This window comes from Callospermophilus lateralis, chromosome 8, assembly GCF_048772815.1.
Source record: "Callospermophilus lateralis isolate mCalLat2 chromosome 8, mCalLat2.hap1, whole genome shotgun sequence".
Taxonomy (NCBI): Eukaryota; Metazoa; Chordata; class Mammalia; order Rodentia; family Sciuridae; genus Callospermophilus; species Callospermophilus lateralis.
The window spans coordinates 771,435-798,766 of record NC_135312.1 but is presented as its reverse complement, the minus strand read 5'-3'; the positions used below and the strand labels follow the sequence as shown (position 1 = coordinate 798,766).

General features: G+C 63.9%; 1 protein-coding gene across 2 annotated transcripts; it reads right to left on the bottom strand.

The window, feature by feature from the left end:
• Positions 1 to 12,214: 12,214 nt before the first annotated feature.
• On the bottom strand, positions 12,215 to 23,950 carry Fgfrl1 (fibroblast growth factor receptor like 1). 2 transcript variants are annotated; one of them, XM_076864665.2, is made up of 7 exons: positions 23,653 to 23,950; positions 23,106 to 23,324; positions 14,857 to 15,129; positions 13,690 to 13,770; positions 13,316 to 13,600; positions 12,885 to 13,238; positions 12,215 to 12,739 (listed from the first exon to the last, which is right to left on the bottom strand). In XM_076864665.2, the coding sequence occupies exons 2-7, from the start codon at positions 23,185 to 23,187 to the stop codon at positions 12,315 to 12,317; spliced, it is 1,500 nt and encodes a 499-aa protein (XP_076720780.1). In that variant the 5' UTR covers positions 23,188 to 23,324; positions 23,653 to 23,950; the 3' UTR covers positions 12,215 to 12,314. The 2 variants fall into 2 exon arrangements, with proteins under 2 accessions (XP_076720780.1, XP_076720781.1); XM_076864666.2 differs by lacking the exons at positions 23,106 to 23,324; positions 23,653 to 23,950 and having other exon boundaries at positions 13,316 to 13,616; positions 14,857 to 14,986.
• Between the last annotated feature and the right edge of the window lie 3,382 nt (positions 23,951 to 27,332).

The window sequence follows — 27,332 nt, the reverse complement described above, 5'->3', positions numbered from 1 at the left end:
CTGAGCCCTGCCCTGCCCCTGTGCTGCGAGAGAGGCCAGGAACAGATACGGAGCATGCACATCCATGCAAGCACACACTTCAAAACCACATACACACACGCATGCTAGTGCCCAGACACACGTGTGCACACTCACCTGCGCACACATGCGTGTGTGCCCCATGCTCACACACACAATCAACACTCCAGCCACAGCACAGCACCAGGTGACAAGCTTGGGCAGAACTGGGTCTTGGGTGAGGCTGTCCAGGCAGGATGCCCTGAGGTCACAGATGACCGTCTTCCGCATGCCCACAGTATGGAGCAGCACTGGGGACTGTGCCTGCAGCGTGGGGTGCATTCCTCACAAGGAGTACCACATGCTGTGGGCAAGCATTGCCCCACATGCTGTCTGAATAGGACACATGAATGACCACTCGGTATTCATCCTCTGGCTTCAGGTCACAGAATCCTCAGTGTCCCCACTTCCCTGGAGCTGGGCTTAGGCCTTGAGTGCCCATCTAGGTGCCACAGACCGGTCTGCCTTGGCCAGGCCGACAGAAGTATCTCCTGAGAACTGTGGTGTCCACTCTGCCCACTGGACTTTCACCCCTCCTGAGGCCCCAGCCTATCTGTCCACTGGGGCCAGCCACCCACCCTGGGGAGGTCAGGCAGGGACAACCCACCTCCTGGGAGAACGCACTTGGGAAGCAGAAGACATTCACAATCTTCAAAAGCTTGCAGCCAGCACCCGAAATGGGTCCGTTTTCCCAGTGGAAATGAACAGGAACCGAGGCCATTGGTGACCTTCACAGAGAGGAAGGCCAGTACCCCTGCTCAGGCCACACAGGGCAGCTACTGCACCCATGGCGGCCACTGACCTGCTTTCCCTGCACACACTGGAGCCCTCCAAGCGGGGTGCAAGAAGGCGTGGGGAGGGCAGGGCCCAGGGCAGGCAGGGCGCTGGCAAGGAGATCCTGAAGACCCCCGAGAAGAACCTGGTGGAGCCCCACCTCCGGGGGGCCTCACGGCCAAGACACTCTGGACAGAGCCGGCAGAGTGATGGTGTGCAGCCCTGGCCCAGGGCGAGGCCATGGCTTGGCAAGAACACATGTGTCCAGCCAACCTTCTGTGGCTGCTGCGCTCTTGGGTAGAGGCAGACCTGTGCCTGCTTGTCCCCCTGCGTGCACCACCCCACCCTGTGCAGCTAGAGCAGGAGCCAGGACGAGGCGATGCTGCAGACCTCAGCACACAGCAGCAGCCCCGGAGGCCTCCTGGGTGTCGGCGGAAGGAACTGAGTAAATGCTGGCCCTTTGCAGCCCAGGGGCTGGCAGCTGGCCAAGGATCAGCAGAGGTCCCTGGGTGATGCCAAGTGGGGTGGCCTGTCCAGCTCAGCTTCATCTGGGCCCTCCCTGGTCCTGGGCCCTCACCTGAGTGAATCCCTGAAGGAGCCTGAGCCCCAGAGGAAGGGTTGGGGTCCACTCCACTACAGCCAGAGGCTCCAACACCCAGGTGGGCTCCGTTCTCACCTGCCAGACTCGGGGCCTCCACCTAGCCCTTCAGAATGGAGGAGCCCTTGGACATGGGAGGGGGTCTCTGGGTCCCCAGGATCCGGGTGAAAACCTCCCCCCTTTCCTGGCCCAATGATGCCCAGCACCACAGATAGTGTGCACATGCATGGGGCCACAGGCCAGCAAGCAAGACACCAGGAGTCCCCCAAGGACAGGCCCAGGTGGTACCTCTCGTGGCAGGTGGCCCAAGGAGAATGGTTCAAGCCACCCAGTGAAGTTTTTTCCAGAGTTTTTAAAATCCTGTGGCATGAGGGAAAGCCAACGCTCTCTGCCTTGCTGGGACCTCCAGAGACCTGCCCACTCCCCACACCCCTGTCCAGGACCTACTCTTGCTCAGCATAGGTTACAAGGGGACTGTCTTTAAAATACATAAGCAGGTTTGGGACCAGCCCCAGGCAGGCAGGGTACCAATGCCCCCCATGCTACTCTGAAATGGGGACACAGGCCTTTGCGCCGAGTGTGGGTGCCTGGCCCAGACCTGGGCCTGCCCTCATGGCGGGCTCAACTGTTCTGGCCGCCCCCCTGTGGCCCCGGGGGTGCTGGGCAGCTCTGCCCTTGCTCATGCAGCTGAGGGCTGCCGGCTCAGGTTTGGGCTGAGCTGTAGAGGATGCAGGGCTGGGACCCCTAGCCTGGGCCCCCACAGCCAGGAAGCCACCCAGGTGTGGCCTGCTCTCCAAGGTGGGTCATGCAGTGTGGTAGCCAGAGGGAGACCAGTCTGGTGAGCCTGGCCCTGTGGGAACAGGGCGGGGTCCCTTCTTGGGCCCCTGGTCGGGCACCTCCTCTCAGCAGCTGCTGGAGCTGGGCCTGGGGTCGGCCTGGGCCCAAGGGTGGTTGAGGTTGAGGCCTCTCAGCACCGATTCCTCAGGCCACTGGCTGTCCCTCCTGGGTGGGCCTTCAGCATCTGGGGTTCCCACTGGCCTTGGGGCACAGTCCTAGGAGCTGGCTTTGTTCACAAGCCTGAGCCACCAGGATGAGTGACAATCCCCAGCTCCTCAGGCCCTCCTGCCCCTCCCCAGCCTTCCCACCTCCTGGGGGCCTCAGGCTCCAGGCTGTCCCAGAGGATCCAGCACAAGGACAGAGGTCCAAGTTCCCATGACTAGAAACGTGAAAGCCATTGCTCCAGGTGGGGCCAGCCCCCTCGGGTGACCTGGCCTTAGTAGCACTGTCTGCCAGGATCAAAGCCAGGCCTGCCGCTTGGCAGAGTAGGTCTGGGAAGGAGCTGAGCCGCAAGATAAGCATCGAGTCCCACAAGGGGCATCAGAGCCCAGGGGTCAGTCCCTGCACAGGCCAGGCTGAGCAGGGTCCTGGGGCAGGAAGTACGGCCTCCTGGCTGTTCCCAAGGAGACCCTGCCCAGAGACCCTGCCCAGGAGACCCAAAGGGCAGCCTTGTGGATGTGGGGCCCTAGGGCACCCGATATATGAGGGGCATCTGGTGGACTCGACCTGGACAAGGCCCACCAACGGCCACCAGCCTCACAGCCCTGCCCAGGCCCACGTGAGAGAGTATGGAGCAGAGGCAGGTGTGAAGCAGGCGAAGCAGGGGTCCCCCACAGAGGCATGCACATGCACATGTGAGCACACACAGCACCCATGCACTATGCATGTGGTGTGCGGGTATACATGTGTGCAAATGTGTGCCCAGGGCTGGAACACGTGCACGCTCCCCTCTGCCTCAGAGGTGGGACTCAGCGGCTGCAGGCCATCTGAGTGGGAGCTGGGTCAGGTGGAAGGGACTGTGCACAGGAGGGGTCCCTGGGGATTGGCTGAGCACCTGACTTTGCCAGACCCCCAACCATTCACCCTAGGGTCAGAGAAGGCAGAGGGGACATGAGCCAGGAGGCCACCAGCAGGATGGGGCGTCCTCAGCCTGGAGACAAGGAGCTGGGACCCGTCCAGCATGTCGGACCAGCCCACAGCCCGCACGTGGCCACCCAGAGCAGGCCCCCAGGCCTCACGCACTCTGCAGGTTCAGCCTGAGACCAGGCACCCGTCGGTGCCCCTGCGGAGCTGCCCACAGGTTGAGCACAGGAGGGGCGTGTGGACAGGGGCTGAGCCCTGGGGTGGGGAACAGGAGCTTCCAAGCTCATGCAGCTGGACTCACCCAGGGCCACAGTGAGGAAGAGGCTGCCTCAGGCATGTCCAGCAGTCTCTGCCCAAGGGCTAGGCTAGAGCCACTTGTGCAGCCCCATCCCAGGCCCTTCCTTGGGGTCCAGCCCCCAGGGCCAAGTTCCCCTGTGGGCGCCTGGGCTGAGTTGGGCAGGAGGCAGGGTGGGACAGCCGGGCCCCCCCTGGAACAGGGCCCCCACAGTTCCTCACTGGGCTGGAGCTGGCGGCCCAGGCTGCCCGGCGGGCGAGGGCTGCTGGCTGGCGCTCCTCTCATTTCCTCTTGGCCTGCAGGCCCGGCTGCCTCGGGAACAAAGGGTGGATTGTGCCTCTCTAGCCCTGGGCGAGGTGCTCCTGCCACTGCCCCTGTGGACCTGGGGGTGACTGCCTCCAGCCCAGGAGGCTGCTCTGACTGCCTCCCGCAGTCTGGGAGCTGGGACCCCGTCCAGCAGCCCTGGGCTCCTCCTGGCACCTCCACCTCCAGCAGTGGCAGTGGCTGGGCTGCCTCCCTTGAGCCTGCCCCCACCCTGAGCCTGCCCCCCACCCTGAGCCTGCCCCCACCCTGAGCCTGCACCCCACCCTGAGCCTGCACCCCACCCTGAGCCGCCCCCCACCCTGAGCCTGCACCCCACCCTGAGCCGCCCCCCACCCTGAGCCTACCCCCCACCCTGAGCCTGCCCCCCACCCTGAGCCTGCACCCCACCCTGAGCCTGCCCCCACTCTGAGCCTGCCCCTCACTCAGCCCACCCAGCCACTTCCTGTCTCAAGCCCTGACTCCAAGACGTCCAGCCAAGTCCACCCCAGCCTGGAGTCCCCAGGGGTCTATGCCCCACCATTGTCTATTTGCCCTGGGCAGACCAGGGGCAAAGGAGCCCTTACTGCCCATCTGTGGCCAGATTCCCCTTGCCCAGGTGTTGGGGCCACGCCATGCTGGATGTTGGCTTTGGGGAGCTGAAGGAGCCAGGTCCCTGCTCCCAGGTTAGAGGGGCCACAGCCCCATGAATGCTCCTGGCACCATACCCCATCAGTGGGTCCATCAGCTCCTCCTCTGACCAAGCCTCTAGTGAGTGCCACCATGGGCAGCCTGCACAAGCCATGGTTGGGGCCATTAGCTGGGGCATAAAACCCGCAGGAAATAGCACCCCATTTTTCAGGTGAACCCAGGATCTGTGCTGCAGCCACTCCAGCCCCAGCAGGCAGTCCAGGTCCTATCTGCCAGATGCCCATTCGCGGGACACATCTGGAGGAGGCCCAGGATGGAACACCTAGCCCAAGGAAGGAGGCGGCAAGCCCCAAGCAACCTGGGGCTGGGGTCGCAGCGCAGGCCCTGGGCAGCACAGCCACAGATGGAGCACTGGGCTCTGGGCACTGAGCCCCAAGGCCGGGTGGAGAGGCGGGGGCTGGCAACTCACAGACTGGGCAGGGGAGTGCTGGCTTGACCCTCGCCAACAAGAAATACCTCCCCTTCCCCCCAAGCCAACTCAGACCCCACGGAACTCTCCAGAAGACACTTGGGTATGTGTGTACCCTAGTTCCTCACCACTGCCCGGGCCCCCTACCACTGGCTGCCCCCTTCCCGGCCCTGTGGTCACTCCGCCCCTGCTCGCTGTTGGTCCAGCTCCTGCTGCCTGTCAAAGGGGCTTTGTGGACTGCCGAGCAGAGCTGGCCCTGGCTGCCTTGGAGGGGCTCCAGGAGGGAAACGCAGAGGACCGCTTTTGGAAGAAAGAGGAAAAAAATTACAGGAAAAAGCTGTGAACTGAGAAGGAATTTGCCTCTGTGGAGACTGGCCCGCCCTCCCCTCCTCCCCTCCCTGGGCCTAGACTCACCTCAGTCCATGTGGTCACCACCAGCTCCTTCCAGCCTCCGTCACAAATGAGGAGGATACACAGGGTCCCAGTGTTGGGGCAGCTGCGTGGGGTGTCATTACAAGGAGGGGCCAATGCCCAGGGAGCTGTGTACACTGGGGTAGGGAGCTGACCCCGCAGGGCAGACAGACGATGATGAGTCCTTGCCCACTGAAGCCCAGGCCAGTGGGGTGACCCCCAAGACCCCCACCTCTCTGCCACATGTCAGAGGGTCAGGGTCTAGGCCAAGCACCAGCTGCACTGGAAGACCACTGGCCATCCGAATTGACCCCTGTCTAGTGGCAGGGCAGACACTGGGCCACTGCTTGACTGTGGGTCCTCAGGAGTCTGGCAGCAATGCCACTGTCATCTGCAGATGGCAAGTAGCACTGGGGCCCAGGCCAGCACGTCCACTCAGCGAGAAGGTCCATCTGTCCTCCATCACTGGGTCCTGCCTAAGGATCAGGGGTTCCTGAGTTCCTGGCACCCCCAACCTGTTCCAGGGTGTGGCTGGCTGGGGCCCAGGTGAGGGAGGTTGGGACCACTTGGGGCGTGTGTGCGTTGGCTGGAGGGACAGGGGTCCCAGCCCCAGGAGAATGAGCCCTGCAGCTGCTCCGCCTGCCCCCTCAGTCTGGGCAGAGACCTGGGGCCCAGGGAGGTGGCGGCTTTCTGGGAGGTCAGGGGGCACTCCTTAGGGTGCCCTCTGCCTGCTCCCCGTTCATGCACCTTCTGCTGTGCCTTGCCCCTCCCGGGGAAGGCCCAGACCCTGGGAGGCCTCAGGGACAGACAGAGCCTCTGCAGGCCCAGCCAGGCCAACCTGTGCTGCCCCTGCCCACTCCACCTCCTGGCCACTCTCCAGCACAAGTCTGAAGGAAGCTGTGGACTGCAGACCCAGCCAGACCCACCCAAGCCTGGGAGCCCCCAGCCAGCCCTGGCAGCTGGCACCACCTGCCGGCCTAGCGCCAGATGCCTGGGGCTGTCAGGGCAGAGCAGAGGTGGCCTGCAGCTGCCTGGGCCTGGGGCCTGCCCTCTCCCCTCTGCTGCCCTTGCCTGGGCTGCTGCAGCCTCAGGTCAGGCTCCCCAGTCCCCTGCGCCAAGCCTCCTAGGCCACAGACAACTGACCCTGAAGGTGGACGTCCCTCCTGACATCCCTCCCGCCTCCCTGGCAGCCTCGCTGGCCAAGCAGAAGCTAGGCTGGCAGGGGGCGCCCCGTGGGCTGGCCAGCCCTTAGAAATGTGGCAAGGCTTGGTGGCACGGGGGCGGCAGAGCCCTGTAGTTGCCTAGGGCAGGATGGCAGCTACCCCAAGCTCCCCGTGAGCCACTGGTCCTGACCCGCCATACTGCCTTGTCACCCCAGACTCCAGAGTCCAGTCACCTGAAGAGGGCGAGCCCGCTGGTCCTCCCGGGCTGCGAGTCCCGGCCCAGGTCTGCCAGCGTGAGCTGGGCTCGAGCCTGTGCTGGGAACAGCCCCACTTTGCTCCTGGCCACCCTGAGGGGTGGCCCAAAGGCTGGGCCTCAGTGGGCAGCAGCCTTGGGGTGGACAGGCACACTGAACCAGGCCAGTGTGAGTCCTACATGGAGAAGCCCAATGACACTGGGGTGGCAGGCAGCTGGCCAGGGCAGCCATTGCCACGGAGGCAGGCTGACCCATGTGCCCATCAGGGAGCACCCCCACTCCCAGCAGCTGGACCCTGGCAGCTCAGGACAGCCCACGGCCCCTACACCTGGCTCTCCTCCAGCCCCCAGCCCTGCTGTAGAAAGTGGAGAATCACAGCCCCTTCCCCAACTGTGGCTGGGACCAGATCCTCCAAGGCAGGGATTGGCTAGGGCCCCGTCAAGGGAATAGAGTGACCAGCGGCCAGTCTCCGTGCTCCACTGTGTGGAGGAGCGCGCCCCGAGCACACCCCTGCCATGCAGGCCTGACCCCACCAAGCAGAGACTCCCCTCAGCTGAGGCTCAAGGTGATGGGGCCAGAGAGGTGGAGTCACCCCTGGACTCTAGGTGTGGAGAGTGCTGCCTGCTGACCCACCATCCTGGTGACTTCCCACAGCAATGAAGAGACCCCAGAGGCTGGCCAGTCCTGGTAGCTGTCCCCAGTCCTCCCGCAGCTTCTAGCCTCCTTCCCCTTATCCTGGGCCTTGGCCAGCCCTGCCTGGGCACGAGGTGTGCAAGCCTGTTGGGGGGAGGGGCGACACTCCCTTTCCATCCCTCACAGGCCCCAGCAGTCAGGGGGCAGGGCAGCTGGACTGAATGACCCAAGCCCAGGCCAAGACTGGAGATGGCTCACGAGGCTGCAGATGTCCTGGCTAGGACCAGGGAAGGACAGCATCAAAGGACCACGGGGCCCTGGAAGTTGGGGCTGGTGCTGGAGGACGGGCCATCAGTGGGGTCAAGCCCCCACAGAGAACCAGGGCTACAGTCACCAGCAAGACCTGAGCGACGGGAGGCCCATGGAACTCGGGCTGGCCAGGACGTGCCCAGAGTCCTGGGCAAGAAGTTGGCTGGACTGCAAGGCGGATGAGCTGAAGGACCCACATGGGCACCAGCCGTTCCGGCTACACAAGGGCCTTGGTGGCTCCAGAGCTGTCTGCACAGCACCTCTCAGTGGAGGTCAGGGCGCAGGGGCGCAGCACCAGGTCTGGGTCCCGTGGCCTGGCCTTGACCGGGATGCCCCGTTAGGATGAGAGGCCTCTCCTTACAGACCCAGTGGGGCCCCATGAGGACTGGGGGTGTGGCTGCAGGCCCCCGGGGAGCCCACTCTCACCAAATGCCCCATCCAGCCGGCTCTGCTAGCATCATCAGGGGCCCTGAAGGGTGGGGCAGGGGGCTAGCTCAACTGGCAGAGGATGCAGGTGGCTGACGGGGCCCTTGCCAGCCCCTGGCTGTGGCCTAGGCAGGACCAACACCCTCACCCAGGACTGCACTCCTCAGGACAGACCCCTCGTGGACCGAGGCTCTTCAGCCCAAGCACGGGCAGCAGCGCACCTGGCCCTGTGCGGCTGAGCCCAGGATGGTCAACCTGGTCAAGGCAAGGTCGGGGTCCACCTCTGACTAGCCATGGGACCCAAACCCAGGACCCTCCTGCAGCGAGCAGCCTTGGCCCTGCACCCCACTCCCGGTGCAGCTGCCAGCCCCCAGGAACCCAGCCTCCTGGCCCTACCTGTCTCCCAAGCCAGCCCACTTCATGGGGTCTAGCCTCACAGCCTGGGCCTGCACTGGTGTCCATTTTGTAGGCCAGGTCCTTGTCCTGCCCAGGGACTGGGCGGACCAGTTCCCATGGCTGACACCCAGACGCTCGGGACACCCTGGCTGGTCCCTCCCTGTTTGACATTGGACCCCCGTGTCCCTCAGCCACATCCCTGCTGTGAGGGGCCCCTGCCCCATGTCCCTCCTCTGTATCACAGGTCTCCTGGGTCTCCATCTCGGGCCTGGGGATAGGCTTTGATCCCTTGCTGGGCACTTCCACAGGTCCAGGGGTGGAACTGACACGTGCCCCCTCATTTCCGCCTCACACAGCACCCTGTGCCCAGGAGTCACCTCGGGCCCCTCCCTTGGGGACAGCTGCAGACTGGCCTTCAACACCCCTTTGAAGCCAGGAAGGCTGGGAGGGGGAGCGGTCACACCCGAGGGTGTCAGACCCAGCAGTCCTTTCAAGTTTGCCGGCCTTCAGAGGCAACCAGCTTATCGCTGGCCAGGACACTGCTGGAGGGAAAACCAGGCCTGGCTCCACAACCTGCACACACGCTGGCCACCCCCGTGCCTGCCAGGACAGCTGCCTCCTGAAGTCCCTCAGAAGCCCCTGGACCCCGCCTGGCTTGGTGTGGGGGTCACCCCAAGGACACAGCTGCATCCCCTCTTCTGACCCCAGCTTGGACCCTCAGAGAAGGGAGCATTGTGGACAGACATGTGCCCTGCCCTGTCTCACAGCCCCATGCACTGACCTTCACGGTGGCCAAGGGCACTGGGGCCTCATCCAGGGGAGGGGTTCAGGGGACCTCTGCTCTGGGCTCACTGTCCCCTCCCAGGGTCCCTCGTCCCTCAGGGCCTTGAAGTGTCTGACCACAGCCCCCACCCCACTCCCCAGGACCGCCCAGCCTGCAGTGCGTTCATTCCCCCCAGGCCTGGGAGCCCCCAGAGGGACGGGATATCTGGTGAGACAGGTACTCAGGGCAGGTGTGGCTGCACATGGGCAGCCAAGGCCCAGAGTCCCAGCCAGGGGAGCTGGGCTCCAGTACTGTCCCCCTCAGAAAGGTCATGGTCCCTGCCTCCTGCCGTGCCCAAGGCACACAAGCTCAGCCTGTGCCCACCATGTCCCAACTGCGTCCTGTACTCGCAGGCAGCCGTAAGTGTCCTAAGGGACCTGGGGTGTTAGGGCAAGGGGCACAGGCGAGGTGCTGGTGTGCACCTCTGCCAGGGGGCTGGGGCAGCAGCCAAGGTGTCCTTGCGGGGTGGCAGCAGGGTCCAGCCAGGGTCTCTAGGCTCACGGCAGAGGCAGCAGCCAAGGAGGGCTTACCCCTTCAGGCAGCCAGAAGAGGCCGATCACAGAAGCTTCTTAGCCCCAGGGCAGCTACTCAGGGGGCTGGAAGGACCAAGGGCCCTGTGAGGGCAAGGAGGGGCCTCCCCTTGGGATCTCCCTGCCCTGCATAGCACCTGGCACAAACTGACCAGGAGCTGAGGCCAGCCCCCCACCTGCCATCTCTCCCCAGGACCCCAAAGGGCCCAGCCAGGACTGGTGAGAACACAGGCCCCGGGCCAGTCTGCCCTGCTCACCAGGGCTATCTCCTTCCAGTGAGGGCCTGGCCCAGCTCTGTCACAGGCCTGGGGCTGGGCTCTCAGGTGCCTCTGTCCACTCCAGGAAGCTCACTGCTTCCCACATGCAGCTCTGCAAGGCCCCCCACCCCCGGGGTCTTCCCTTACACCATCCCCCTCTCCAGACTGAAACCTGACCAGGCAGACCAGGCAGCGGGTGATGCTTGTCTTATCTGGACAACATCTGCTTGTCACCAGCTGCGAGCCGCCTGGAACCAACCTGTGCCCTCATCGCCATGACCAGGCCTCTCCAGCATCTGCCAGCCAGGCACACATGGCTCCTATCACCATGGAGTCAGGACACCCCTGTGGCTTCTCCCAGGGCTGGCCTGTGTACTCAGGACAGCAGTGAGTATGGCCTGGGGCAGGGGGGCAGGGGAACAGGGATTCTGTCCTAAGGTGCATGGCGTCCACGGGAGGGCACACCAGCACCCCCCAGCCCCCCAGAGACCTCACACATTCCAGTCAGCCACATACCCCTCGAGGGCATGGTAATGGCTACAGGGGAAACCTTACCACTCTGGCCAGGCAGCCCCTGCACACCAGAACACAGCCCTCCTGCTGGTCACCTGGCCAGACTGCCCCTAGGACGGGGCAGTGTCTCTTCACAAGGGGCTCTGGACCAGGGCAGGCAGGTGCCTACCTCCAGGGTGGTCCAGTGGACTGGAGCCTGCTTCCCCAGCAGAAAAAGGGACTGTCACCCCACTGCCACAGAAGTGGGGGCACTCGGTGACTGTGACCTGAGCCTGGCCATGGAGAAGCCCCAGGAAGGGAGGCAGAGAGGGCACCTCTGAGTCAAAGGCAGGGTCTGGCCCAGGGCGGAGCGGGCACCAGCCAGCCCACTGTGCAGGGATGCGGCTAGGCCCACACAGCACCAGCCTGAGCCCCAGGTCCCACACTGCTGCCGGGCCACGCTGGTGAGCCCCAGGAAGGCCTGCCCACACCTACCCCGGAGGAGACGCGCAGCCGGCCCAGGCAGAAACAGCACTGAGGAACGGGATGCACACGGCTTTAACAAAATAAATTAAATATACGAGGCTTCAGCTCAGACTCTACATGAACTCACAGAGGCCCGGCTGCCCGGGCAGGGCTTGTGGGTGTGGACACCAGCGTGGCGGCAGGCCAGGCCAGGGTCCTGCAGCCCAGACCTCCTTCATCTAAACATAAATATCAAGGCCTCTTCCCTCTGGCAGTGGGGGAGGACGGCACGTCCCCACCAGCCCCAGCCTCCCCCAGCTACTCCACCGACCAGGCCAGGGTGCCGGTGGATGCCTGGGCACACAGGTGGTAGAGGCAGACCAGCAACCAAGCTGGGCAGGGACCCAGGTGGAGGCGTGGGAGAGTGACCCTGGCGACCGCGAAGCCCTCCTCACAGGGCAGGGAGAGGCCTTCATCTACTGGCCATAGCCACGTCACCACGGTCACAACACCCTGGTCTGCCAGGACTCGTCCGTGTGTCCCCTGGTGGGTATCTCCCCTAGTGAGGATGTGTCCCCTGGTGTGTGTATGTCCCCCGGTAAGCCTGTGTCTCCTGGTGAGGATGTGTCTCCTGGTCTGCACGTATGTCCCAGGGTGTGTGTGTGTGTCCCCTGTCTGCACACATGTCCCCTGGTGGAAGTGTTCCCTGGTAAACCTGTTTCCCCTGGTGTGTGTCTCCTGATGAGGATGTGTCCCCTGGTGTGTGTCTCCTGATGAGGATGTGTCCCCTGGTATGTGTGTGTCCCATGGTGTGTATGTCCCCTGGTCTGCACATGTGTCCTATGTGTGTGTCCCCTGATGTGTGTATCCCTGATCTGCACGTGTCCCCTGGTAAACATGTGTCCCCTGGTGTGTGTGCCCCTTGGTCCACACGTGTCCATGGCCTGTGTGTGTCCATTTGCCAGCATGTCCTGTGCGTGGCCAACGTGTGCCTTGCGCAGGGCACCCAGGGTGCTGCCTCTCTCCCTCAGTCCTGACCTGCCTCCCTCCAGCCTCCCTGCCCACCCGGGCAGCCTTGAGGTGGCTGCTGCCTAGCACTGGTAGTGAACATGCTGGTGGACCTTGCCCTCCACGTGGGAGTGTGTGTGTGAGTGTGTGTGCGTGTGTGTGTGCACGTCCGTGTACAGCCTGGAGTACAGCTTGGGGCCAGCTGCCTGGCCTGGGCCCAGCAGGTGCTGGGGGGCAGCCGAGGGCCCGTGTTCTGCACACAGCCCAGCGGCCGGGGCAGGCAGGTCCTTGTCACCACCACTGCGGTCCCGAGCCACCCCGGGGGCACGGTGCCCGGGCACCAGAGGCGCAGGCACAGGGGCACAGGGTTTCTTCTTGGCCTGGCAGAGCCACAGCAGCACAGTGCCCAGGATGAAGACAGCGCCCGCTGGGATGCCGATGACCACAGGCCACGGCAGGCTGGTAGCCGAGGACGAGGGGGCCACAGGTGGCCCCGGTGGCTTGGGGTCTGCAAGAGAGACCGAGGGAAGGGCTGGAGAGGGGAAGGCGGCTGTGCGGACAGCTCCCCAGGACTTCCCAGGTGGCAGGGCAGCCTGTGCCGGGGACCAGGGAGGGAGCACCCGCCCCAGGGGGCCGCGCGGGGGGCTGCGCACCTGGGAGCACGGTGAGGAAGGCGCTGCGGAAGCTGTAGCCCATGGTGTTGGCACCCAGGCAGATGTACATGCCTGCGTCCTCCTGGCGGGCCCGTGAGATGAGCAGCTTGTTGAGGTAGGAGCCGTCTGGCCGGGACCACACGTCGCCCGTGGGCAGCACCAGGAACTTCTGGCCGCCCACTTCGATGGTGGAGTTGTGGCGGCCCTCGGCCCCGTACTCCACACGCTTCAGCCACTGGATCACGGGCCGCACGTCGCTGCGCACCTTGCACTGGAAGGAGGTGGTGCCCCCGAAGTCCACGGTCGTGTTCACTGGGTGTGTGCCCGTGAGCACGGGTTTGGAGCGAGTACGCTCTGTGGCAAGGACGGGCGGTTGGCGTGGCTCCTCGGCTCCCTGGGCCCCACCCACCACCCTGCCCGGCCACACTCACGGATCACATCCACCTTGTAGGTGGCATTGATGGCGCCTGCCCTGTTGGACACGCGGCACGTGTACTTGCCACTGTCCTCAGGACGCAGGTTCTTCAGGCTCAGGGTCCACTTCTTCTTTCTGTGTTCACTGGCCTCCGGCCGCATCAGAGCCTGGTCATCTTTCATCCACATGATGTCAGGCCGAGGATGCCCACTGGCCACACACTTGAGCCGCACAGAGCTGCCCACAGGCCGGGCAATCACCCGGCGCCGCATCTTGGAGGGCTGCGTGAAACGGGGTCGCGCTGCGGGGCAGGACGCCTGAGGTCAGGGGTGGTACCAGGAAGGGCATCACCCTGCCCCAGGCAGATGGCACCACCCTGCCCATACTCACCCCACTGCTGGCTGGTGGGGTCCTCCTGGCCCCCTGAGGAGCTGCTGGGCCCCAGGCTCTCCTTCCCTGGGCCGACATCATCTGCAGAGAGAGGGGCCCACAGGGGCAGGTGAGGGGCGTCAGAGCCCCACCAGGCCTGACACGCCCCAGCTGGGATGCCCTGGAACCCAGGCGGAGGCATGGGCACACCCACATCAGAATCCAGGGACAGCTGGGTAAGGGCCCCCGCCAGCCCACCGCCTGCATGCAGGTGACCCCGACAGGCATGGGTGTGTCTGCAGGGCCTCCCCCCCAGGCTCCAGGGGTCTGCAGGACCAGGGAGAGGAGGGGTGGGCCCAGCCAGCAGCTGCGGTAACCCTAGCCCACATCAAGGGGCCGAGGGCTTGGTGAGGAGACGTGGCTGACATTCCGCCTGGTCACCGTCCCCTCTGAGGACAGTGGGGGTGCTGCGTGGCATTCCCACTCCACAACCAGAGGCGGCCTCGGGAGTGCCGGGGACAGGGTGTGCTGCGAATGTCCCTCCACCCGCCTGCAGCAGCAGCCGCCTCCACTGAGCCTGGGACCCGAGGCCAGGCTGCCAGGCTGTCAGGCTGCCACCCTGGATGGTCACTGAAACAGGCCTGCCTGGGCCCCACAACGGGGGGCCAAAGGGGAGGGGCGTGTCTCTGGGACACCTGTCCCTTCCCCAGTGCCCAGGCCCCAGGGGCAGAAGAGAACAGAAAGGCCCTTTGCTTCCCAGCGGCCCCTCTGAACTCCGAAACCCGATCCTCAAAGCCCTGACCACGCCAAGGCGCACCCTGCCAAGCCCAGGGCCCGTTGGTGGCCCTTCACTGGGGAGGACCACCGCCTGGGGCCTCCCATCCTACCCCTGATGCCAGAGGAGGGGCTGAGGCTGGGCCTAGGGATCAGAAGAAGGTCCAGGCTGCCTGAGGCAGGCTCAGCTGGTGGCAGCTCAGGTCCTCCTGGGTCCTGTCATGTCCCGGTGGGCGGAGCGCAGTCTGAGCGAGCAGGCCAGGGCAACACAGGGATATGCTGCTCAGGGCCATGCTGGCTCACCTGCCCAGGTGTGGCCCCCAGGCGTGACTCCCCAGCTATACCATGCCCTCCTGCATACCCCCGGCCCGACCAGCTCTGGCCAGCCACGACCTCTGGCCCATGCTAACTGACCCATGACGATGAGGGTGTAGTTGACGCTGAGGCTGCCGAAGCCATTGGTGGCCTTGCACACGTACACGCCCGCGTCCTCCGCCTCCACCTCCTTCACCTTCAGTCCCTGGGGCAGTACCCGGAAGCGGCTCCAGCCACTGTGGATCGTGCGGCCATCCTTGGTCCACATTGTCAGAGGTGGTGGGTCCCCCTCTACTGGGCACTGCAGTCGCACAGTGCGGCCCAGCCGGGCCACCTGTCGTGGGACTACCTTGTCTGCCATTCTTGGAGGGCCTGTGGGGACCAGAGGGCTTGGTCAGGGAGGGGCATGTGAGGGGACAAGGGCTCTCCCTGCCTGGCCCCCACCTGATTCCACTCAGGAGTTCCAGTGAGGCAAGGAGGCCCCAAGCACAGGCCTCCTGGACCACAGTAGCCAACGTCCACCAGAGCCCATGGGTTGTCCACCCAGCTCCTGGCTGGGGCAGCTTCCAGCACCCAGGAGGAAGGGTCCATGAAGGGGTGGGCAGAGAGTGCTCAACAATGTACACACCCAGAGAACAGGGCCAGCTCCCGGTCACAGGGCCAGGAGCCAAGGTCCCCAAGCCAAGAGGATGGGGTCCTAGGGACGGGACAGCAGGCGGAAGCTCCAGGCTGGGCACCTCCACCCTGGGGCTAGCCAGGCCTGGGCCAGGGCAGCAACCTCACAGACTCCACACCTGGAGGGCACAGGGGTCAGTTGGAGCTGCCACTCACTAGAGAGCCCAGGGTGCTCAAAGCGGTCACTGCTTTGTGTGCCAACAGCAGCAAGGGTGCCACAGGCAGGCTACATGCCCAGAGTTCCTTCTGCTGCCCCCTCTGAGTTCATGGCAGCATCAGGAGGCCCAGTGAGCCGCCCCTGATGTGGCATTGCAGAGGGGCCCAAGGCAGAGGACCAGGCTCCACAGGTCGCCGCCCGTGAGAGAAGCCACCTCCTGGGCCTGGTGCCCCTTGCTGGCAGAAAGACTCCCACGCACCCACCCCAGCTCAGCCTCCTCCCCACCCACCCAGTCCCACCCAGGTGCCTCTGGGTTGAACTGTGGGAACAGATGACCACTGACTAGGGATGAAGGTCCAGAATGCAGGACCTGTGGGCATCAGAAACATGGGGTTCCACAAGCACCTCTGGGAAGGGAGCCCAGAACCAGGACCACAGAGGCTGGGGACCTTTGTGTGTGTCACTCTTCTGGTCATCTCCCCCTCTGCACCCCTAAACAGCAGACACAGCCGCTCAGGATGAGGGTGTCCACCCATGCTGTGGCCACCCCTGGCCAGGCGCATCTCTGGCACCCAGGTCAGGCTGTGCCCAGAGGCACCAGGAGGATGTGGCTATGGCAGCAAGGACCAAGGGCCAAGGTGTTTATGACCAGCTGACTGCTGCAGCCTGGGGCGTGGCCCAGAGCCCCACGGGCATCCCCAGATGGAGCTCTCCTCCTCTCCACAGTGTGGGAGCCCAGGAGGGGTTCCAGGGCCACACTGCAGCCCTGAGGAGGCGGGGCGGGGTCCCTGGGGGAAGCTCTCCTGGCCCCTGCTCTCCTGCCCACAAAATGGCCCGGCCCAGCCCCTTCCTGCCTTCCTGGGACTCTTCTGGCCCACCCCTCCCCCTTGACATGGGCCCCTCCCTGCGTGGGCCCAGCACTGCCAGCTGAGGCTCCCACAGCACCCCTCCTCACCAGCCTCCCTGGTTCCCCTGCAAGGGGAGAGATGGCAGAGGTGGGAAGGGGCTGCCAGCTGCCTGCCCACTAACCTCACCCCCACAGACCACCCCTGGCAGCATAGCCCATGCAGTTGTCTCAGGGCCCCAGAGCCCACAGCTCACAGTGGGAGGGGCTGCCAGGCCCACAGACACAGGGCCCCGCCCCAGCCCTCTCAGGGTCCCAGCCCCATTCCCAGGCAGACCCTGTCCACCACCTGTCACTATCTGAAATTCCACCATTCACAGGGCTCCTAGGCTACAGGACAATGAAGGAGGGGCCAAGACCCTGCCCTGGCCACCCCAGCTGGCCCAGTGCCCAGGGTCTCCTGGACAGACACCACACACAAGGCAGCACACACACATGTGCACATGCATATGACTGCTAGAAAGAGCCTGGGCACCCCTGGGAGCTGCCCAAGGCCAGGCTGCTGCACAGCCAGTATCAGGAGGGTCTGCCCAGCCCCAGGCCCTCCTCACCAGTCAGAAGGAAGAAAAGCCTGGGGAAGGATGCATGTATGGGAAGGAGCCCAGAGGATGAACTGACAGACCCCTGCCTACAGTCACTGCTGAGAAGAGGGGCAGAGCCAAGTGACCACCAGATGGCTGGAAGCATGGCCCCTAGGGCCAGCCTGCACACAATCCTGGGGGATAGGCTGGCGGCAGCCTGGCCAGAGGAGCCAGCCTTATCCTAAAGCAAACAGCAACCCCCCTGGCCCTGACCCTACCCACCTTACCCTGCACGCGAGGCCCGCCCGGCAGGAAGCCTGGCCCCCCAGATTCCTGGGAATTGTGCCTGTAGCAGGCTGCCTCGGCTCTATATTTAGCTCAGGAGACACAAGCCTCATTGTTCCACCTGGACTGGCTGGTGGACCCACTCAGCCCACAAGGAAACTGAGGCAAGACCTGAGGTCCACAGCCAGCAACGGAACTGACCACCCCACGTTCTGCCTCAGGTCAGCTTGGTTGGGAGACAGCTCTGGGGCAGGGGCTGGGGTCCAAAAGCCACGCCAAGCCCAGCCCCAGGCCCCGCTTGAGCGCAGAAGCACCTAGCCTGCCCAGCCTCCTGGCGAAGGCCCCAGGAAGGCCCAGCCCAGGCAGGATGCAGAGGCTTGTGCATGGGGTAGAAACAGGACCTGGTGCTTCTCTGATGAGGACAGTGGGGACTGGACATTGGAGTGTCAGGCCCCGCTCCAGCCCGGGAGGCAGGAGGGTCGGCCCCAGGATAAAACCCATCTGTGAGGTCCACACCTAGGCACAGCAAGGGTGAGCAGGGTAGGCACGCACAGCTAGACGCACACCACCGTGTCTGCGGGGACAAAAGGCAGGCCCGGGGGAGGGCTGGCGCCTTACCCCACTTGCTGGAGCTGCCCAGCAACACTCAGAACCTGGAGGCTCCGCTCAGGTGGGTCCTGGCCTCCAGAGCCAGGTCAGCCTCGCCCCCACCTCTGCAGAGCTGAGCCCAGCCCGGCCAGGTCAGCTGGGATGCCCGATCGACAAGTCGACAGGGAGCTTCTAGGCAGAAGGCATGCTGGGTCCGTGTGGGAGCCTCCCTTGGAGGGCAGATGTGGCCATAGCATCAGAGTCAAGACACCTGACCAGGCCTGGGGGGGGTAACCAGGGGAACAGGCCCCCCTCCAGCCCCAGGAGAGGAGTGGGTTCCGGATCACAGAGCAGTCCCCCACCCCAGAACCTCACCTGAGGACCTTGAGCTTCCCTCCCAGAGGCTGCTCTAGGTGTGGGCACAGGGGCCTCAGACACCATGGAGGTGTGAGCCTATGAGACCCGGCTCAAGCCCAGCTTGGTACCCAAGAAGCCCTGCACAACCCCAGGAACTCCCAGTCTAGAAAGAATTCTCTGGACAGGCAGTGGCCCTAGCTGTGGGGTGGGGTCAACCAGCCAGAAACCTGTGGGCCCCTCCTAGAGAAGGAAGTGGCCTGGTAGGGGACTCAGGAAGCTGAGGAGAGGCAGGCCCACCCTGTACCCAGCCTCTAGAAGGGGCCACAGCATAAGCCAGCCCAGTAGGGCTTCCAAGGCATCTGCCCAATGGGATCAGATTGCCAGGTGTGAGCCTCTGCAGCTGGCACCTTGAGGCACTGCCCTGGCTCCCTCATCACCCATACCTGGGGCTCCAGCTCAGGAGTGAGGTGAGAAGTCCCACATACAAGGTCCCCAGGGCCAGCACCCACACTAGGAAGCCACTGCCTGGACAAACAAGAGCAGGGCCATCCCCCAGGAGAGAAGGCAAAGGTGACTATCACAGGTCCAGCTGCCCATCAGGTGTCTGGGGCCAGGTTCTACCTATCCCTGAACGGCCAGACACACGTGGGTCACACACTCACACACACACACACGCACCAGACACATGTGCACAGCCCAGAGCCAGTCGCCAGGAGCCCAGGACACTCTGGGGGCTGGACCCACAGGATCTGCTGCTGAACTGGTAGGACCCGCAGGACAGGTGGTTGCCCCAGAAACCAGGTCATTCTGGGCATGGCAAAGGGAGGCTGTGCCCAGCAAGCTGGCAAAGTGGTTGGCCCTTTCTGCTGCCCAGCAGTGGCCACCAGGCAAGACAGCAGGCATGTGGGGGCACCCTGAAGATAGTGCCTAGCCTCCAGGTCTGTGTCCTCCCGGGAGCCTTCGGCTGGCACATCTGTGGGCTCTGGGCTCCCAGAGACTTTTCCTTGACACACAGAGCAGGCACCCATGTCACCAGATGGGCCACTCCCTGGAGGGGATGCACACACCCTGCCCACAGCACAGTGCCACAGTACCTACCCAGGGAATGTCCCAAAGAACCAGGCAGGCCCAGGCCCAGGCCCAGACCTCAGCAGGCCCACTAGACAAAGAGCCGCCCACCCCTTTCCCCCCATACCACAAACATCAACCAGTCAGGCCACATCCTAAAATTCAGGCCTCCTATCACAGCCACCCAGAGGGGCCTCACCTCCTGCACAGCCCTGACCCTTAGCCCCAACAGCCTCAAACCTCAGACATGTCAACAAGGCTGTTTCCTGAGCACAGACTTCTCGGACAGAGGTCAGATGTTGAGCTGATGTGCAGTCCCCTACAGGGGCTCTCAGCTCCCAGGTGGGACCAGGGGACCCAGGGAGCAGTCTGGGCATATTAGTTACCACCAGCCCAGGTCCTGTTCACGTGACCAACTCTTCAAGGACAGGCTGAGGATGTGAGGGTGCCAGGCAAGCAAGCCACCCAGGCAGGGATTCCCTGGGTCCCTGAAGGGTGTAGGGTCCTGAGCACAAAGTGCTGCCTGCTGCCAGTGTGTGGAAAAGGGCTGGAGCCCCACAGTCACCTGGGAGCCAGGTGGGTAGGCTGCAGGGAGCAGAGGGACACTGGACAAGGAGCCCAAGTTCCCTGAGGGGCCCCTTAGGTTGTCACCATGCCCTGATCCTGGGCCTCCCCTGCTTGCTAGCCCTGCACACAGATGAGGGCAGAACAGGGCTCCCTTCCCACCCACTGCCTAGGGCCCTGTCAATGTCTCCATAGCCCCTGGCCAGCTCACATAAATCTCTCAAGGAATAAACTCTCCAGGTGGGAAGAAGAGGGGTCCTGCTCCCTGCCAAATGGGAAGCCCTCTACACAGCTCCCAGGCTGGCAGACACCACTCTGGCTGAGGCTGCCTCCTGTTCTTGAGGGACACACCTCTCCTAGGCCTGCCTGGCCCCACCCCATGAACCCCTTTCCACTCCCATACCCTGCTCTGCCCCCACTCAGCCATCCTGGACTGTGGATGCCTGGGGCAGCAGCACCCACCCCAACGCAGCCCCTACTCTCCTCCACCAAGGGTAGCCAGGCTGGGCACTGTGAGGCCTGGCCAAGAGTATGCAGTGACCAGTGCTAGGAAGAGTGGGTGACAGGCAGGGGAAGGCATCCTCCAGGTCTGGGTTTAGTGGCCTAGGCACACCTTTTCCTCCGCCCACTGGAGCGGGGGGTCACCAAACAAAGCCCAGAATGGGGCAGAGCCTACCAGCATGGGCTAGGCACCAGGCCCTGCTATATGGCAGGCAGGAGGTCAGCAGCGTGGGCAAGCTCTTGGGGCCACGGCCCACTGCCCCAGCACGGTCAGCAAAGCCTGAGCTGGGGGCAGGCAGCCTGGGGCTGGAGGCCTCAGCTGGGGAAAAACCAACATTTCCCAGTCAGGGCCACGCGTAGGGCAGGCTGGCTGAGAGGCAGCTCTGAGATCCCGGAGGCCCACTGACTCCGCACAAAGGACAAAGAAGCCAGCCAAAGGCGACTTTGTTCCCGACCCCCCTCCCCTGAAGGGGACAGTGATTCATTTTCCTTCACAGGAGTGGGGCCCAGATGTGAATGAAGAGGTTGGCCCACAACCCCACCCCACAGTGCCTGGGCCCTGCTCCCACACGCCCAGTTCAGACCCAGCTACACACTGGTCAGCCGCTGCCTGGACAGGAGGAGGCTTCCTGCAGCCAGGCCAGAGGCAGAGGTCAGCATTGCACACCACACTGGCCATCACCCATCTGCCTTAATGTCCATTGTCCATAACACACCAGCCCTGCAGCATGGTAGCCACAGCACCATGGCCACTTGAGTTCCTAACTCTGACATGGGTTAGGACCAGCTTGCCCCGAGCATGGCAGCTAGATCCACAGGGCAGGGAGTGACCCCAGGGACCAGTTACTCAGTGTCTGTCCCCCAGGGTGTCCTTGCAAAGGCAAAGCAGCACTTCTCAGAAGGCCCAACTGGACTTCTTTCACAGCTGTGTGTGGAAGGTGTTTCACTCCAAACCTTGGAATCCCCACTGCGAGAAATAAAATGGAATGGAAAAAGCCAAATCCTATCTTTTTTCAAATATGAAAAAGCAGTCTAAGACAAACCCACCAAGATTGTGAAACTCGGGGCAAAGGGGAACTTTTAAAGCAGAATCTGGATCTGGAGATGTACCCAGTCCAGAAACTGTGCCACCCCAGGGAAACAGCTTTCAAAACGGCCTCACACCACGTCCAGCTCCACAGTTCCACTGAAGGTCCATGCTGGACCTGCTCCTGAGGAGTGGAACACACAGAGGACTTCACCCCTGCAGTCCAGGCTGGCCCTGAAGGGGAAGTGAGCACCACTCAGGAAACACGGTCCTCCCCACCTCCACCCCAAACCACAGAGGCCCTTGCCTTGGAAAGCAGCCCCTCCTGGCTCCCTATGCTGCCAGGGCCGGATGTGAGGGGCAGCCCCAAGGCCGTGGCCAAGGGGGACAAGGGTAGCAAGGGTGGCCCCTCAAAGGGGCAAGCCCTGTCTACCCACCACCATCCACCAGTCAGCCTCAAAGTCTGGCCAGTAACCATGGCAGGACAGAGGCCTCCAGAGCCTCTCTGGTTGAGTGGTCAGAGAACAGGCAGGTGCAAAGATAGCGGAGTCCAAGCAGATAAAAGAGGAATCCAAGCCTGGGCCACTGGCCCTGGTGGGGCTCACCCGGTATGGCCTGAGTACCCGTGGTGCCCTGGGCAGTGCCCAGCCCTGCCCCTCCTGGGCAGCCCCCACCCTCCAGCCAGCCAGTCCCCAGCAGGCGGAGGGCGGGGGGGGGTTGTACGGTGGCATAAGGCCCACCTGGGTCAACGCCCGCGCCCGAATGTGGCCATATAAGGCCAGGTTGGACTCGGTGCGCTCACTGGGTGGCGGGGGAGGGGTGCGAGGCCTCAGAGGACTGGTGGACAGAGCAAGGACGATCCTGAGTGGTCAACACACCCAAAGGGCTGGCCTGGCTACAGTCCCACCTAACCATGGGGGAGGCCAACACTGCCCTCCTGATCCTGAATATGGCGGGCAGGAGTCTGCAGACATGCATGCAACAACCATCAGCCACAGATGCCCCTTGCAGGGGCAGGTCCTGGGTGAGACTGCCCACTTGGACATCAGATGGATGAGGCTATGCCCAGGCCACTGTGGGCCTGAGCTACATGGGCAGTGTGTGACCCTGAAATCTGTGGTCCGCAGGTGTCTGCCTCAAGGTCCACTGTGCTGTTCTGCAGCCTCCCTCAACCTCCTCACTGCTCCCATCTTGTATTGCTTGCTGGGGGCCACCAGGCTCAAGGCAGGTCGCTGGGCTGACTGGGAGGCTAGGTCAGGAAGAGTCCCAGATGGCAAAAATGTCACCAATGTCTCCCATAAGATGGCCTGACAACTGTGGGGGTCTCTACAGTTTCTCAGACCCAATTGTGTGGGATGTGGCCACAAACAGCCCACTCCCCAAGAGTGACTAGCTGCCCTCTACTGCAGGTATGTGTGGAAATGTGGTGTGTGTGTGGGGGGGGGGGCGGTCGTAAGAGCCCACCTGGCCAGCAAGCCAAGTGAGACTTGGACCCTTCAGGTGAGCTAGGGATACCACCAGGGTGAGCCTAGGGAACCCCAGGGGTAAGCTGAGGTTACCAGGAGGGTGAGGGGGCCTGGTAAGGTGGGGCGGGCAGGGCGGAGCGGCGCGTGCCAGGCGGGCACTGTGGCAGGGTTCAGGGCTGGCGGGAAAGGGGCGGCGCTGCAGAGTCCAGGGCGCGGGCTGGGCGCCAGGACTCACCTCGAGCTGCGGCCGCCGGCGGGAGGGCCCCAAGTAGCAGCGGCGGCAGCAGCAGCAGCGGCAGCGTGGGGCTCGGCAACATCTCGCAGGTCTCCACTAGGGTGGGGGCGCGGTCACCGGCGCAGGGCCCAGGGCCTCGAGACCCTGTACAGCCGTGGGTCGGGGTCTGGCCCCCCTCCGGGCCCGAGCTCCAGGCGGAGGAAGTTCGGCAGCGAGAAGCTGTGCGTATCAAAGGCAGACAAAGGGTTTACACTAATTACCGGCCGCCCCCGCCGCCCCCTCTCCAAACACCGTCTGGATTCCTGGCGCTTGTAACTGGGCCCTGCCCGCGGGACACACAACACCGAGGGCCCCGCAGATAATCGCCTGCGCCATTAGCGGACAAATTTGCGCTGGGGGGCCCACGTGGGGTGCGGGGGGGCGGGGCTCAGGGCAGGGCCGCGGCCCGGCCCCCGCCCCGCACCCAGATCACGACCGCCAGTCCCTGCCCGCACCCCGCCCCTCCCAGCACGCCCACCCGGGGTCCCCGGCGCGCGGCAGGGCTCACCTCGGCGTGGCTTGGCGGTAGGGCGAGCGCGCGGCGGGCAGCGGGTCAGGGCCGGGCCCGCGGACAGCGCGCCACGGTCATCGCCGCCCCGGGCGCCGCATCCCGCCCCCCGCGCCCCCGGGCCCGGCCTGGGGCGGGGAGGCGCTACCTGGGCGCGGGTGACTCGGGCCGGGGCCGGGCTGGGGCGCGGGGTGTGCCGTCCGGGTCGGCAGACGGCAGGCTAGGACGTGGGGCGGCGGGGCGAGGGGCCCGGGGCGCCGCGCCGCGAGGCGTCCTTCCCTGCGGGGCTTTGTCAACTCTCCCGTAGCGAGCGCCGAGCCCGCCGCGCGCCCCGCCCCGCACAACTTCTAGCCAATCCACGCGCTCCGCCCCGCCCTGCGCCCCGCCCCACCCCGCAACTTTGCTCCAATCCGCTAGCGCGCTCGCTGGGCTACAGGCTTAACCCTCGCGGTGCGGGCGGGAGGCTCCCCAGGGAGCGCCCTGGGGAGCGCCCCGCTGAGCCTATCACGCCCCCAGCTCCCCCGCGCGACCTAGAGCGCCACCAGAGCTGCCCAGGGCTGCGGCGCCCACCCCACACCGCACCGACCCGCGCCCGGGTCCGAGTTCCCTCTGTCGGGGAGCTGGCCCTTGCCGCTCCATCTCCAGTCCCGGCGATCCTCAGCCCGGGAGGAGGCGACCTGGACAGCCACACGGAGCTCCCGGTTCTGGAAGTTCGCGACCTGGGGAGTGTTGGGAGCCGAGGTGTCCTCAAACTACTCTTGGATGGGACGGGGCTGACAAGTCTCCGGTGATGCAGGTCAAAGAGGTCCTCCCCCAGATGCCTGGCTTTACCTAGTGCCCTTACCCGGGCAGGTAGGGTCCCACAGCCCCCTGGAGGCTTCCCTGCCATTCACCAACTAAAGATAGTGATCACAAGGACAAGAACAATGATAAATGGGAGGAAGAGGTGAGAGACACTCTCTTTTGTCCTCTCCACCAGGCAGGTGTCTTGGTGTCCCCTGGTACCCATGAAGAAACAACCTCAGAGGACAGGTAAGTTACCCATGACTTGAAACCGTGCAGACTCAAGCCACTCAGCTGCACGTACTCAGCACAGGCACTCAGTGGCTCCACAGCCTCCCCACCTCCCTCCAACAGGGACTCCCTTACCCATCCCTTAAATTCTCTCTGGCCTCTCAGGCTAACTCCCTATGGTGTCTCCTCCCATTACCTTGTCACAATCAAGACTTTACAAGGTGTTTCCTGGCTTCCTCAACACAAGCCCATCACCTCTCTGCGGGCCTGGAAGCCTGGGGCCTACCCACCCAATGTCTCTCCTCCACTCTGACCAAATCACCCTCTGCCAAGGGCCTTCTCCATGCTCCAGGGACCTCTGCCTGCCGCTCTTCCCTGAGAACCCAGATGAGAACAGCCTCACCTCTCTGGGCTCAGAGGTCCCCTCTTCCAGGAAGCCTTCCAGGGAAGACTGAGCTGGGGAAGGCCCTGCAGGCCATGGTCCTCAGCCCAGAATCCTATCTCTGGGCCAGTTTGGCAAGTGGTAGGTGGGTGGAGGCAAGCCTATGGCACCCTGGGTTAAGGTCTAGGTGCCCATGGGGTAGTCCTCCCAGGCAGTAGGAAGCCAGACTGGCACCCGAAGGCCCTATCTCAGAAGCAGTCCACAGACCCTGCCTCTGGGGCACCTGAGGACTGTTGGGCTGAGGCTAGGTCTCACAGACAGGTGTTCCAGGACGAAATGGGCAGGTGAGTGGAGAGGTCTGGGCCAGCATGGGGTAGGGCTAGACTTCACAGGCAGGTTTGTGAGGAGACACCGCCTAAGCGTGAAGAGCTCCAACAGGTGTGCAGCTGCTGAGGCCAGGTGTTCCTAAAGTTGGCTGTGAAGTGCGGGGAGGTCAGAGGAGGAGGTGGCCCAGAAGGGCGGGAGAGGTGAGCAGTGGGGAGGGATCATGGACAGGTGCAGCTACCACCGAATGTGTGGGAACAAGTGCGCCTGCGCCCAGTCTTCTGTGCCCCTGGCGTTGCTCACGGCCCGCTTCTCCCGCCCACTACCCCACCTCCGCGCCGTTCCTCCCAGTCCCATCCCCTGACCCTTACCCCTCACCCGCCCCCTGCTCCTCCAGCCCCTTCGCCTGCCTCCCGCCGCCACCTCCGGCCCCTACCCAACCTTTCCCCAGCACCAGCCCTCCCACCCCGAGTGTCTCCGGCTCCCGGCGGCCCGGCTTCCCCCAACCCTGCCCCTGCCCCTGCCCCTCCCCTCCCCTCCCCTCCCCTCCCCTCCCCTTCCGCCCCGCCCCGCCCTGCCGGCGCTGGGCTCTGGCGGCGCGGGGACCCGCTGCCCTCTGGCGGAGACGCGGGGCGCGGCGGCTCCCGGGGATTCGGCGGCCCCGCCCCGCCACGTCTGAGTCGGCAGTCCGCGCAGGGTCCGACCCAGCCGAGGGCTCCTGAGCCCTGGGCGCTGCGCGCGCTGCCACCTCCCGCGACGTGTCGTTACTGGGCCCGGAACAGGGAACCTGAGTGGCCTGTGCAAACCCTGCCCCTTTAAAAGTGAAACCTACTCCCTGGCCTGGTGCCGGGTCGCGATCCGACCCCATTGCATTACTGAGTGGCTTGCGTGAGTTTCTGGCTCCCACCTGTCTGCACAGGTAAGCCCCATAAATCTTAATTCGCTCCTCCTGTGACCCTCATTCTACAGGGACGTGCTGGGCCCTGGCTCTGCGCCAGGCAAGTGGAGGGCCAAGCCCCTGAGCGGGTGGCCTCTTAGCAGGTGTAGGGGCTGGTGAGAAAAGCGCAGAGGGCCAAGAGCTTGGAGAGAATGAGAAGCATAGGGATCAGATCATACCACTATCCTCTGGAAAAAATAAAACATAAGCAGTGACAATTGTATGTGAAAGCTGCTCCAGACATGGGTCTTTGGCAGCAAAGGACAGTGGCCCAGGAGAGAAGGGAAATCAAGACTGCCTGCCCCTACCCTGCTCAACTAGCAGAGCCCAGATGGGTGGCAGGTGGAGAGCAAAAGGCCAACCCCCAGGGCCACTCAGGGGAGGGAGGCTCCTGAGGACAGCAGGAGCAGGAAGAAACACCTAGGCTGGGAGAGAAGCCCTGCAGGAGGAGGGAGGGCTGTGGTGCCAGAGGGCACCTGGGGACTCCAGACTCAGAGTAGGGAGAAGGTCTTGCCTCACAGCGGGGAGAATCACCCTGGACCACAGAGTTTGCGCCTCCAAAGGAGGCTCCAACACAAGCTGGGAAGGGTCACACAGTTGCATGTAACTCAGTCCAACCCCAGAAACACACACAGGATCCAGGAATCCAGAAAATATCCAGTACATGCTAAGTGCCCCGTAAAGACAACCAGACGTGGAGATAAGCAGGAAATCAACCCATATTAAGGGGGAGCTCAAGCCAAATTGACCAGAGTTGACAGGCAGAGGTTAGACCAGGTGAGCACATCATATGCATCCTGAGACTGCTTTCTGTTTGTAATGCTGCAGGAGAGACACGAGGGGACGCAGAGACAGACAAGAGCGTAAAGCTTCAAAATGAATTTCCACAAGTGGAAATGAAGTGCCTCTGATAAATAAGACAGATGGAACTGATGGCAGGCTGTGAGAGCCACGCTCGCCACACCTGCCTGCGACAGAGCCCGTCCAGTGAGGCAGAAGCAGCTGGGGAGAGTGGGCATCGCA

Coding starts and splice junctions, on each gene's coding strand:
- Fgfrl1 (XM_076864665.2), bottom strand. CDS start 23,187: ATGTTGCCGAGCCCCACGCTGCCGCTGCTGCTGCTGCCGCCGCTGCTA. Junction 13,239..13,315: donor CTACAAGGTGGATGTGATCC/GTGAGTGTGGCC, acceptor TCCTTGCCACAG/AGCGTACTCGCTCCAAACCC. Junction 12,740..12,884: donor CTTCCTCACCGTGCTCCCAG/GTGCGCAGCCCC, acceptor TCTCTCTTGCAG/ACCCCAAGCCACCGGGGCCA.